The sequence below is a fragment of the Tauraco erythrolophus genome, chromosome 23 (assembly GCF_009769465.1).
Source record: "Tauraco erythrolophus isolate bTauEry1 chromosome 23, bTauEry1.pri, whole genome shotgun sequence".
NCBI classification, from domain to species: Eukaryota; Metazoa; Chordata; class Aves; order Musophagiformes; family Musophagidae; genus Tauraco; species Tauraco erythrolophus.
In genome coordinates, this window is record NC_141487.1 from 4,306,783 (window position 1) to 4,320,224 (window position 13,442).

The 13,442-nt window shown below is 44.3% G+C and overlaps 1 protein-coding gene across 1 annotated transcript in view; it reads right to left on the reverse strand.

Moving 5' to 3' along the window:
- Window positions 1–2,936: 2,936 nt before the first annotated feature.
- Window positions 2,937–13,442, reverse strand: part of PEX14 (peroxisomal biogenesis factor 14) — a 76,424-nt gene continuing 65,918 nt past the window's right edge. Inside the window, exons 6-9 of the mRNA XM_086625596.1 lie at window positions 11,651–11,753; window positions 10,282–10,379; window positions 6,882–6,973; window positions 2,937–4,730 (exon numbers count right to left, since the gene is read on the reverse strand). Coding sequence (XP_086481722.1) covers window positions 4,265–4,730; window positions 6,882–6,973; window positions 10,282–10,379; window positions 11,651–11,753 — 759 coding nt within the window. The 3' untranslated portion in view covers window positions 2,937–4,264. The remainder of the gene's footprint in view (window positions 4,731–6,881; window positions 6,974–10,281; window positions 10,380–11,650; window positions 11,754–13,442) is intronic.

The window sequence follows — 13,442 nt, forward strand, 5'->3', positions numbered from 1 at the left end:
AGCAGGCACTGCAAATGAAAGCAACCCAGTAGACACAGACTGGGTTTTCCTACAGCACCTTCCCTGCCCCAGGCAGCAGCCCAGAATATATCACGCTTCCTTCCACCAGTATGCATCAGGATAGACCCTCTGGCAACCCTGCTAACAAACCCCAGACCAGGGTGAGGCAGCCACTGGAAACGCAGCCAGTTCCCCCACTCCTGATGACAAAAGCAAGAGAGAACATAGTTATTAAAAAGCACTTACTTGCCAGAAGAACCTGAGTTGCAGAAAGCAAAAGCCAAGTCTAAGCCATCCGTCTCCAAGCAGGGCAAGCTGGCTGACCAAGGCAGGCTGCTCCTGGAGGACAGGGCAGCTCGTCTACCCCAGCTGTGCAGCCCAGGCTGTTAGGGAACAGTGGCTGCAGCTGGGCAGCTTTGCCCTCACCCAAAGCACAGCCAGCAGCGGGGGCTGGGGGGCTCGCTCCAGGGCACAGCAGTTCATGGGGGCTGGGCGTTTTGTGCCAGCTGCAGGACCCAGCATGAAATCTGCTTCCCAAAGTTGACTTTCTCTGCAACTTGTCTTTGTCACATCTTTGTATTTACCAGCCAGTATTTTTTACCATCACATGTGGAAACTGAGGCACACTTAGAAGTAAAATACTTTGCAAAGCGTTATGCAGGAAAGCAGCAAGATCACAAGGGATCCTACAGTCCATCCTCTTTCTTCTGATCCCAAACACTGTTAGGTTACACCCCCAACACACAAAAGGCAATAAAGAAAAAAAGCACATAGGACTTATTTGTAACACCTGGAGGTGAGGAAGGTTGGACAAAGATGATCAGGAGACATCATCTCTCTTAACCCTTTCCCACTTTGTCACATATTTTGAGTTCCCCACGTTTCCCTTGCACCTATTGAAAAGGGAACTTTCCTAACCTCAAGTTAGTGGAAAGCAGCCTGATACCATTTCCTCGAGGAGAGAGAGCACAGGCTCACGGGTTTTCACTGCAACGTGCTCAAATGACAGTGTTCAGAGGGAGCTCCCTTCACCCGCTTTCTGTATGCTCTCAGGGACCTATAGAACCCATGTCACGAACCCACTGAACTCACCAACCGGGCTGCTGTTATTCTTCTTCCTGTGTCAAAACAAAGGCTGATGACACAGTAAACCAGAGTGCTTGAACAAGCCAGATGGTGGGTAACTGCTGCTGCTGTCTGTCTTGTTCTGCAGAAAAAAGGTTCACTACCTGGTCATCTTTCAGCTAATATGATGCCATTCTCAGTGCCTACTGGCCAGTGGGCTAATCATTTCACAGGGCAGCTGATCTAAGAAGTTTGTTTCTAGCAAAAAAAAAAAAAAGAAAAAGAAAAAAAATTACAAGTTAGCAGTCAGGCTACACGGTTCATTAAGGAGCAAAATACTTACCCTACAACTGTAACTATGCTGGAAAGACAAGGAACATGAGACAGAGGAATAAAACTCATGATTCATGACAATACCTGCTGGTAGGAAGGTCTGGCTTCTTCCAAATTCTCTGCTGGTGGGTTGGATCTCTTCAACAAAGTACACAAACACCCCAGCAGCAGTCAGAGGCCCAGAGTTAGATTTTGTGAGCAACAGCAGCTATGATGGAGTTTTCTGGGATTCATCAGCTTGGGGAAAGGAAAAACCGTGACCTATTGAATTGGTAAAGGTTGTAAAAAGCAAAAACGAAGGGAGGGAAAAGGGCAGCTGAAGAAAACTGTCTTTAACTCTGCACCAGAAATCTCGAGGTAAATGAACTGAACACTGGCAACATGGAGGGAAAGGGGGGAAAAATGAACCCGCAGGGATGCTTGCACTGTAAACCTCGTAAGTCACTCTGCGAGGCACATACCTCAGCAACATATTTTCCACATTTCACCAACTGCTGTTGTCCAGGCACTTTCTATTTTCAAAACCTTCTATGTATATAAAATGTACACAGGCAGGACAATACTTTTTCATCACATCCCTGCATTCAGTCGTGTTTTCTTTTCACAAGGATTCTTGGCTTGGAGAAATGAGAAGTGCCATCTCTTAAGAAAAGCCTTTCCTTTTAAACACTTTCAAATTTGCCCTGTTTTAGCTAAACGTGACGTTCTTTGTGAACGTTAAACAGTGGAGAGGGAGAGAGGGAGAGAGAGACACACACACTCTCACTCACTCCTGGGGAAGATATTCGTCCATTTAAGGAATGAGAAATCATCACATTCAGCAGCAGGTCTAAATACAGTAATATGAAGGTCCCTTTCGCTCCCCCTGAGCAGGAAAATGTCACTGTGTACCAGACACCCAAATACTCAGGAATCAAGTAAATCCCTCATTTTTAAGAAGGGAGCCAAACTCTTCTGTTGAGCAAGGATGGGACTGCGGTAGCTCCCAATCACTTGCTGTACGCCGGAACGCTTCTTCCGATGGCCTCTGCACTGACATGGCAGGGCCAGAGCAGTCATGGGATACGGCACAGCATTCCCTGCTGGCAGATAAGAGCAAGGGGCCGTGGGATATCTCACCCTCTCCCTTCAGCACCTCCTGCTGCCAGGGCTGGAAAGGAGCGGGATGCTGCATTCTGCACCCTGCAGAGCCTCCTGCTGGGAGCCAAGGAAATGGAATGGCTGGCATTGTACTCGCGGGAGGATACACCCATCTCACCCTCCGCAACATCGGAGGCAACAGAGCATTACAGTGCTGTTGGAGCTGTTTATAGCATACCTCGTGTTGCACTTGCACCGTTCCCTACACTGCCTCCTGCTGATATATTGGAGCAACCAGAAAATCAACCCTAAACGGCCTCCAGAAAACATTTCAGGAGGACTAAATTTCTGTAACAGTCCCTTTCCCCTCCCTTTACCACCCTGCATGCATATTTCTCCCCAAAATAAGAGCCACAGTAATCCAGTAACAGCCTGGTGTTAAATAGTGGTAACTCATATTTATTACAATTATATACAATCGTATTTTATATTTGAAATCTATACATGATCACACAGACAAGCACACTTGCTTGGTGAGGACAGTGAGACTCAGTTGTTACAAGAATTGCTCTGCTAAGAGGCTCTGATGCAGTGAATAATATCATTGGACACCACCATTTTACCAGCTGAGAACACAATGCTGCAAATGAGGTTTCAAAATTCACTGGATTAATTTGTGTATAGCCCCAATGGGGCAAAAAAAAAAAAGGCTGGACTGGGCAAGAAGGGCCAGTGGTGTACCTCAGAGCTGGAACTGTTCTCTCTTCTGTAAAGGCTGCAGGTGCCTGTCACTGGGTAGGTGCAGGTCTCAGCTGATCATTTAAGATGTTTTCTCGTCATTTAGGGAGAAAAACAGGCTAAGAACCATTGCAAAGATTCAGAATTAACCAACTGTTTCAGCATCTGAATTCACCTCATTCATTCATTGATTCAGGGCAGCTATAAATAAAATGTAAGATGTCAAAATGCGAGGTGAGCTTCTTGTCTTTGTAGGAGGAAGGGTAATAACTGGGATGAGTGGGGTCAACTTCTTTTAAAGCCTTCTTTTACTGGGGAGCAATCAGTAACAAAGCCACCTGTTCTCATGGATTTTACCGTGGCCATGAAACCTGGACTTGGTCCCTAGCAAGAGGCCACTTTGATGTCAGCATGTGGCGTGGAAATAGTGTTCTTTGGACCCCACAGAAATTTAGTGTTTCTAGATGCTAGGTAGTTTCAGGAGTTTGAGGCTTGACATAAGGCTTGGAAGAGCCAAGACTGAGATCTGGTGAGGAATTCAGGGTTAAAACGTTCTTTTTTTTGGCAACAGAATATCAAGTAGTTTGAGAAATAAAATAGAGGGTTATTTTGGGAAACGGAGAACTGGTTTGGGCCTTACGTGGGGATTAAAGGCTTGTGAAATCAAAGAACTCAGGACAGATTTGTTTCTCAAATTGGATAGAAGGATTCTAGGATGCAGCAAAGAGGCTGTTTCAGGAAAGATGGTGTTTTGTAAGAGTTGTGGTGTATGGTAAGGCGATTGGTCTTCCAGCCTAGGCAGTGACCCCAGCTCATGGGGAGAATGTGGGTCTGGGAGGGGAGAAAAAGCCACTGCAACGCTGCAAAGCCCTGTGGTGAAAGAGGGCCCACCTTGCTCACTAGGCAATCATGACCCTTCTCAAGGTCAGTCATGGGAGAATCACTGGAGGGGATGGTGGCACTTCTCTCCACAAAATGGGAGAGGCACCGGGGACAGTGCAGGAGGCTAGGGAAGATGTACAGCAGCAGCAGTAGAAGCCAGGGTGCTTTAGTCAATCTCATTCTCGTTGCTGGCCCCCTCAGGTCTTCGTAGCTTTTCCACTTGCTCATTAATCTGACCATCCCCTCCTCGCCGGTCCTCAGTCTGGACACCCAAACATTCCTCCTCATCCACATGGCTAACATCATCATCATCATCGTCCTCTTCCTCCTCTTCGTTCCTTTTGGTTTCCCTTTTCTCCTCCTCACCCTGCACCTCCATCCGCACTTGGCTCTTGACGTCGATCACTGCCTGGTTGCCCTCCTCTGTGCTCAGCAGATGGCAGCTGACCTTGGAACCCTCAGGGCTGTGGTTCTCCTTGACTGGTGATGAGGTGGTAGACTCATTGCTGACAGGCGAGATGTCACTGCTGCTATTATGGTTTGCAACAACAGGGTTGGAGGGTGAGCTTGGCTTCACTGGGATCTGCCATGAAGGGATCTTAGGAGCCGAAGGGGAGGGAGGGAACTGCCTCCTTGGGGGAGGGGAAGAGGGGAAGAAAAGGAGAGAAAGGGGCTTTTATTAAAAACACTGAGGGCTTATCATTGGAGAGAATCGTATTTGAAAAGCAGGACTGAAACTGCAAGTCTCCTTTGCCATAAATGAACAAAACTAAGGCCACTTCACTTCTTCAGCCAGAATCTCAAAGTGCTTTACAAGCACCCAATGAAAATATTACAGCTGGGCAACCTGAAGTACTAAAATTACCTGGTTTGGCCAATTTCACAGAGTAAGCTAGCACTCAGGAATGCTGCCTGTGGAAAGACATGGGTGTCCCTTTATAAAACAATCAGTAATCAATTGGTAAAGAAAATTCCCAGTGGAGCAAGAAGTCAAGACACACTGGGTCCTTGTGCCTGAGCCAAGGAATTACACCACCTGGCTCTCACCTCCACTGTGATACACAGCTATTGCATTCTGGCTCATTACAGTCCAGAGCCTATCTCCTAGTCCCAGCATGCACTTTACATGTTTGGGCCAGGTCCTGGCTGCGGCAAACTGGTTCAGCTTCTCTGACTTGAATGGAATCATACTAACTTGCACCAGCTGAGAAAGCTGGCTGCTCTGTCCTCGAGTCCTTTCCAGGTGCGCTTTAAGGATTTGATAGTGGCTGGCTAATGCCCAAGTACCAAACAGGACAAGGACAAGTGCAGTGGGGAGCACTGGTGCCCTCAGAAAGTCATCCATCAGGAAGAGCAAAGCAAAAAGCATGTCTGATCTAGTACTCCCCATGCATCTTTGCCTGTGTATGTGAAAAGTGGGAGTATGAAGAGGTATCAGATCAAGCTCTGAAATGGATGCTGCGTGGCAGGGAGTCCTCATGCCCCTCAGGTGAGCTGGCTAGTGCCACAGACAAGACCAGAGCAGATAAAAGCTGGCTGCTCTCCTACAGTGAGCACTCAAACACAGCAGGTTACATTTTCTTACACTGAACTAGGAACAGTAGTTGCTCTCACTTCTCTTGTCCTGCTGACACCACCAGCCAGCAAAGAACCTCTGCTGATCTAACCTCCATCTCCTGTGAGTGCAGTAAGCCAATGTCTGCATTATTCAACCAGTATCATAAACTTCCAACAACATTTCTTGGCTCTGGTGTTGCTGCTGCCTCCTCATTGCAGAAACATTGGGCTTTTTGTTAAAAAACAACCCCCCAAAAAGTTTTCTTTTTTCCAAGACACACTCATCCCCTAGCTGCAACTTTTCCATTGCTGAAGAGGTGTCATTAAGTAATGCTCTCTCCCCAGCAGCGACCCTAGTACAACCCAACTTAACAGACAGTAACGTCATATGTGTCCTCAATCCTCCAGAGCTTTCTACTGTGACTCCTGGGAGGAATGGAAGGTGTAGAGAGAATTTAAAAGGATATTAAAGACAATACACTTTTCAGACTTCTGAAAAGCCCACTTGCCGAGATCCAGAACATGTCTAGTCCAATCTTACACTGATCTTTGAAGTCCATCTCTTAGGAAACAGATGACTTGATAAGACTTAGTTCCACGTAGAAGGCGGCAAGGGAGTGAGAGTGAAAGGATCAATAGCTGAAAAGCTATCTAAGCAATGCACTTAGAAAAAAAGAATTTCCTCAAGAACTGAGGTCTGATCTCTGTTCTTACGACTGTCCCACAGGCTGGGATTTATATCACCTCATTTCAGACATCTACTGCGTTACAAGATGTCTGCACCTGAGCTAGCTAATGGAGAGAAACAGGCTCTGCTGAAGTGCCATTCTTTTAATCCTGGTTATGACCTACCCATGAACAGAGCAGCTGAACTGTACCCAGAAGTGACTCTCTGTAACGATGCAGGTGCACATACAGTCAATACCTCAAACGAGGTGAGAGGCATCCTGACTGTGGTGAATGGCAGAGAATTCCTCTATCGTAAACAATAAGGAAAAATCTTATTAATTACCCAAAACGCTCTGTGATTTAAGGCAAGCTTGAAAAGCATTTTGAGACCTGCAAATAGAAAGTGATAGTGGAGTGCAAAGCGGTGTTATTAAAATAGCAGTAACAGGATATAGAGCTAGTTCCTGTTGGAAATGCCTTTCCTCTCCATGACTGAGAGAATCCCAGAAGGCATCCCTTTCCCCACACAATAATCTGCTCACATATTCCATCCATACCGGTTCAGGAGAAGTCCTTTTAACGAGTAGATCTCAGATTTCAATTCATTAATATTCTGTGACTCCAGAATCCAGTTGGTGGAAGTTGTGGCCTGGAATGTGAAAAAGAAGACATAAAGATCAAGGTATGAATTGGGAGATAGTTCACAAACGTAACTTTTTTCTACATTATCCTCCTTCTCCTTCCATCTGGGAATCTGGAGCCCTGAGGATAACATACATAAGTTCTATCATTTAAAATATCTCAGATCTGCGCAAAACAACTTCCACAATAAAAAAAGGACCTGAATGGATCCCCGCAACGATCAGACATAATAATTGTCTCAAGGTGCTAAGACTATTCAAATATTGCTTTCCATTTGGGGGACTAATTAACCTTGCCTCCAACACACCATGCACAGCCATTGCTGAAGCATCTCAAGGGGATCTTTCTTTTTTTGATAAGGAGGCCAACACAAAGCTAGGTCTACATAGGATGGCTTCCACCAACATATCAAACAGAGAACAATACACAAAGAGGTAAACTAAGTCATTTGACACTGACCTAATGAATGACTTCTAGAGAAGGAGAACTAGAACTAGGATTCTGAAAGGCAGAGGGAGTTGCACTGAATCAGGTTCTTTACTCCTTCTTGTGACTGCGCTTAGCTGAAGCAACAGATTCAAGTATTATGTATTAACAACTATTTTAAAACCATTTGTTCATTTCTCCTAAATCATGAAATAAACCATAGGTTATCTACGCTCTTGTGGTGTTTAGAGGTGGGCTGATAAATCAGTCCTGGAAAATTGCAAACATTTTCCGTACTAGATCTGAAGAATTAGAGCTATGCTTGAGTTACTGGATTGTATCTCCAGGAAGCAGCTGGACTCGGCACTGTCTCTTGGATATTTCAAGGCAATGAATGCAGCTTGGTGGGGAAAGATGATCAGTAACTCATGGAAGCCTGTCCAGCTGCTGTTGGCACTGCATCAGAATTGCTATAGGAGAAATTAGAGTAAGGTAACAACTAAGGAGAACTTTTGGCAATCTTTCTTTTAACCCTTTTGGGAACCTGAGAAATGGCAGGAACATTCTGAAAGAGAGATCATGGCCTATGGTCACCCCATCGTATCACTCTAGCAACTCCTGTAGCGATGGGCTGAGTATGGGACCAGAGAACACTCATGTCTAGCATTTCCCACAGTAATTTCTGCTAAAAGCCATTAGGAATGAACTAACTTGTCAGCATCCCTCCAGAGATACTCCTAATAAATCCCCTTACAAAGGAAGCCAAACTGGAATAACACAAAACTCCTCCTCAGCAGTTCCTACTAGACGCAGCCAGAACGGGTTGTTATTATTTTTCAGACTGACTTCAGCTAGTGCTGAGTAACCCTGAACACCTTCACAGCCAGCACTCGTCACAGTGACTTCTGGGCTGTGAACCCAGTGAGCTGGGAGAGGCTCAGCCTGTAGTAGCTGTGATATACACAGATGCGTTCCCTTGGGATTCACACTCCCAGCCCTCAGACAGCAAGAATCCAGGAGCCACTGTTCTGGCTTTCCAAGACCTTGAAAGTTACAGCAGCACATTAACAAGGGAGTGATTTCCACTCACTGGCCTGCAAAGGACTCAGATTTCCAAAACACATATGGTGCCAGATGCCTAGGATTTAGAAATAAAATCTGACATCTGGGGCTTTTTAGCCAGTCTCTTTAAAAAACAGTTGTAGAAAATTCAAGCCTTGAATTTTTATGTATGTTTTTTAATTACTTAAAGTCCCTCTTTTTAATTTTTTACAGCATGCCAGTAGGAGTTTGAAAAGCAGATATAAAAACTTACATTACAGCTGAGAAAACACAGCTTTTATTCTCTGGTTTGTGGGGTTGCCCAAGTTTTTCTTTGTACACATGAGGTTTAGATATCATAACAATGTGTGCTACCATTTCAGTGCAGGGGGTAGAGAGAGGGGAGGAAAAACTTCTTCAAGACTCTCTAAACCACCAAGGCTCTTATGCCCTTTTTCCTTCTTAAAGCTCAACATGTGGTCTTAATCTTAACACTTAAGACCTGAAAACAGTTTTCCAATTTCCGGACTGGCTCCAGGCCACTGACAGGCCACAGTTCCCAAGGAAAATTGAAGTAGAGTGTTGTGACCATAAACTGGCTTTCATGGTTTGGTTTACAGCTGTGCCACTGAGGGATTCCTACTGTACAGTGTGCACACCACACAGTCAGCTGTGGTCCACCAGTTACACACCATCAAAGGTTTGTACGAGATTAAAGTATAGGTAAGGGGAGAAGACAACTGTTTTATCATGTAGATAAAAGACTGTCAGCATTGTCTAAGGGATTTCACATCAACAAGAAAAATCTCTCCCTGTACAGAGAATACTGCAAGATGACTGGACCCTGAATAATCACAAGTTTGTGAGTGAAAGGAAGACTTCATCTCTATGTGACTGGTTCGAATCCATCCCACCTCAGGTGTAACCAACACTTACTGGCTGATAGAATGCTTAGGCCAATGTCTGCAAAGTACTTTGGAGATGAAAAGCACTAATTCTCATTGCCAGAAAGAAAATCAATTTTGGTTAAAAGTAGTTACTTGTAGTTACACATGTAACAATACAAACTAGTCAGAACTGATGGTTTTATTGCTAGGGTCCTCAGGAGTCAAGGGGAATGGTCTTTAAGGTCCCTTAATCCTTTAAAGGATCCTTCAAACGGATCCTTTAAAGATCCCTTTGATCTTTAAGGTCCCTTCCAACTCTAACCATTCTATGATTCTACGGGCCACAGTGCGTCACTAAGGTGGCTGTGATGGGGCCACCAGTTAACACTGAGATGACCAAGATCATTGAAACAAGGAACCAAAGAGTAAGAATGTTTGGCCATTACCTGGCCTGGATCTGAACAAGTGACTCAAACACGGTACCTCATATATGTGCTTGGCTGAACAGGATTAAGTCATTGTTTTGAAAATGTACAATGGTAGAGGAGAAATATAAACATGCAAAATTACATATTACACACAAATATAACCTCTGCGCAACTGGCCTTTACCTCTTTTGGTCAGTGGACTACAGCACAATTATTTAATCTCAAAGGCAGTGCAGAAGACACAGAGCTGAGAACAGGTCTGAGGCCTCAGACACATAGGCTGCATATAAAGTTACACAGCAAAGCCCTCTCAGAAGTCAGATATATTTCATTGAGTAATGCAATTAATATCCAACGCCTTAAACAGACAACCTAGGGAGAAGTCAGATGCAGAAAAATTGGCTGGAGATATGACAGAGCTGAAGGCTGGATTGTGAATCTAACAAGGTGCTTTCCATATGCCCACAAAAGAAGCCATGCATGTTCCAAAGAAGACAGTGATGTTCTAAAGATGAATAGTTGGAATTGGATACCTTAGAAGCAGCCAGTTCTTGGGTAAGCTCTTGGATTTTCTGTTGTTGCTGGATTAGCAGTTCCTGGACAGCTGCTAAAGTTGTCTGTAACTGAGTCACTGTGGAGGAAAAAGCAGGAGAGTGTTAAACTGAGATACATGCACATACACGCACTCACACACGTCCTTCCTGCTGTCTAGCTACAAAGATGCCTCTATTCCTACTATATTTAATTTATCTACGCCCGCCTGCTCACTTTAATCCATATGATTTATCTGCACTACGGGCAATCTACCTGCACTGCATCTAACCTCCAGTATTTCTAGTTTATCTTTCCATTGTATAGATGTCTATAGCCCACAGTATATCCGTCCAAAACCTCTCCCTTCTAATTATATTGGTTTATGATTTGTACATCTCCCTGAACTTACACAATGTTTGTATCATTTATCTATCTTGGGCCTCACGCAGGCAAACGCTGGGGCTAGCTCCAATTCAGGAAGAGGCTGGTCTCAGGATTGACCTTAGGGTATCATGAGAAATGAAGGACACTTTTCTTCTCACCCTCCACTAAAAAGTGTAATTAGCATCCTCCCACTCTCAACCCACCAGCTCCTTCAACCTCAACATCTTTAACAAACCTACTGCTGAAAATCATACTTTTTTCCATGCCACCAACTGAATATACTTCACGCTTTTCTCCTTTTATTTCAGAAGAACACCCTGTATTCCCCTCCTAAACCCCAGCAAACACTGAAGAACTTCTGCTGGACTCCAGCTCCAGCTGTGAGAGAACTTCTTCTACTTTGGTACTTTATTCAAAGCTTCCAGGCAGTAAACAAGCTGATAAAATAAAATAAAATTAAAAACTCTATTGGTGTGACAGGTAACAGCTAATCCAGACCATCATTAGGGCATTGGGTAATGAACAGACACCCTATAGAGTCAATAACAGAGAAGGTGGCTAAGGTCAGGGAGGCACAGTAATTACAGACTCTCCTGACCCTTCCTCGGATTTTCAGACGGAAGGTGGGGGGAAAACACCAAAAAAAAAGCCCCTGAAAACATCAGAGAAGCAGAAATTAAAAATGAACTTTACAGCCCTCCGAAAGGCTGTCATTTTATTCCCCTTATTAATATTCTGAGGTTGGGAGCCTTTCCGTAAAAACATAATTAATTGAGGCCGCGCCGACAGTAAACAAGCAATTTCAAATTAAACCGAAATGACGGCGGCTTCATTTGCAAATGTGAACAGATTCTCAGAGCAGATAAATGAAGTCACCACATAAAGTGGAGATGGAGGGAAAGAAAAGGGTGGGGGTCTTGGCAGAATGGAGGATACAGGGAGAAAGGCTTTGAGGGGTGAATTGATGGAGTCATTAATCTTTACCTGTCTGTGTCACACTGCCACTCATCTCAGAAATGTTTGACTCAATCCTCTGAAGTTGTTTCCTGTCTTCTTTGCCTCCCATAATGAGAGGAAGCAGGTATTTCTGCATGGAGTACAGGAACTTTTTTAGGAAATAGGGATATGCAAAGTGATCTTTCTAATCCACCTGAAACATTCTCAAAGCCCACCACCCAAACCTCAGCCTTTATCACAGAGCCAGTGATCATTTATCCACACATCTGGCTGAGAAATGAAATTCCCTCTACAGCAGATGTTAAAAGAAACTGCAGAAGAGAAGATATGAGTTCCATGGTTACCTTTTTGGGGGTGCTAAAAACAGATCCTAACTCTAAATAAGGTTTCCTGGGAGAAACACCCGTCTCATATAGTGTACAATTTCAGATCTTACACTCTCGAATGTGAACTGCCTGATGTGTCGCAACATCTGAGCTACATCTGCAAGGCAAGAAATGCAGAAGTGGGAAGAGGAGGAGAAAGGTCCTGTCAGTGGAAGAACAAGTCAGGGAATGAGAGGTATTATAAAATCTTTTGAACCTTGGCAGGGGAAGGGTTACAAGTCATGGAGGGAAAAGCAGAGATCTGGAGCACAGGGAACAGAACTAAGGAACCAGGGCTCAAGGAAGCGAGAACCAAGCTAGAAGAGGAAGGGAGGCAGTTCAGGGACACTGCACGCAGCCGTGAAATCCACCTCATTCTGCCCTGGCAGAGGATGGACTGGATCTAATAGGTCACAACTCTCCTTTAACTACCATGGATCCTCCTGCAGCACTGCTCCTATGACCTGAGTATGTACTTTAACAAGGGCACGTGCAAGAACAACATATCAGGCAAAAAAAACGAGAGAGAAGGATGGTCTAGGATGTGAAAACAGCCCTGATAGTGCCTATCAATTGTTTTTCATCCTGGCTTTTGATCCATGCACACCCACTGCAGGGACATATGAACAGGATGGTTTCTGAGACAGAGCTGATTATCCAAACCGATACGTGTAGGACAGCCTTCTTTTACAGTTAACACTGGTTTAAGATTTCAGTGTCACTGTACTCACAAAGTGCTCTTACCCTCACAAAGCACATGGGCACGTACTCAAGACATCCTGAAAAGCAAGTAGTTTTTGATGACTCTCATACACAGTTCTCTCAATCTTCACAGAACACACATGGACAACTATGTTGTATGCTAGCATCCTCTCTTTCATACAAAAATGACTATTTGCAAACTCCCTCAAAATCCTATGAAGGGCAGAGGGAATTTATCAACTGTTTCCAAAGATGTCTCACTCCTATAAAAGAATATGGGTCTCTGCTAGGCACACAATATGCCTTATGAGGTTTGGAGAGACAGCAGAGCAACGTCTGTAAACGAAGAACACAGCAGGAGGATACATTAACAGCATCAGTGACCTTATGACAAAAAAATTATGTAAATCATCAATATGTGTTAGATATGTGTCATTTAGTAACAGCGATATGTTCAGGTCTGCATGGCCCAGCAACTGATGTCTTAACATCTCTCTGGACACTTACCAGCCCCACTGCTCTTTGCAAAAATGAAAAGATCAATAAGGTTGGCATAACTACTTCAATATAAAAACATAGGGACAACATATCGCAATAAAAAGGCATTCTCTTAAGTCCTGTAACTTTACTTGCAGAGATGGAACACGTTGCTTAATCTGGCCTCTCTCTCTCAGCCTGAGACCCAGAAAATTAATGATAAGGCAGGATAAGAAAACTAGTTTTAAACTAGAAGGCCAATACTTTTATTTCTA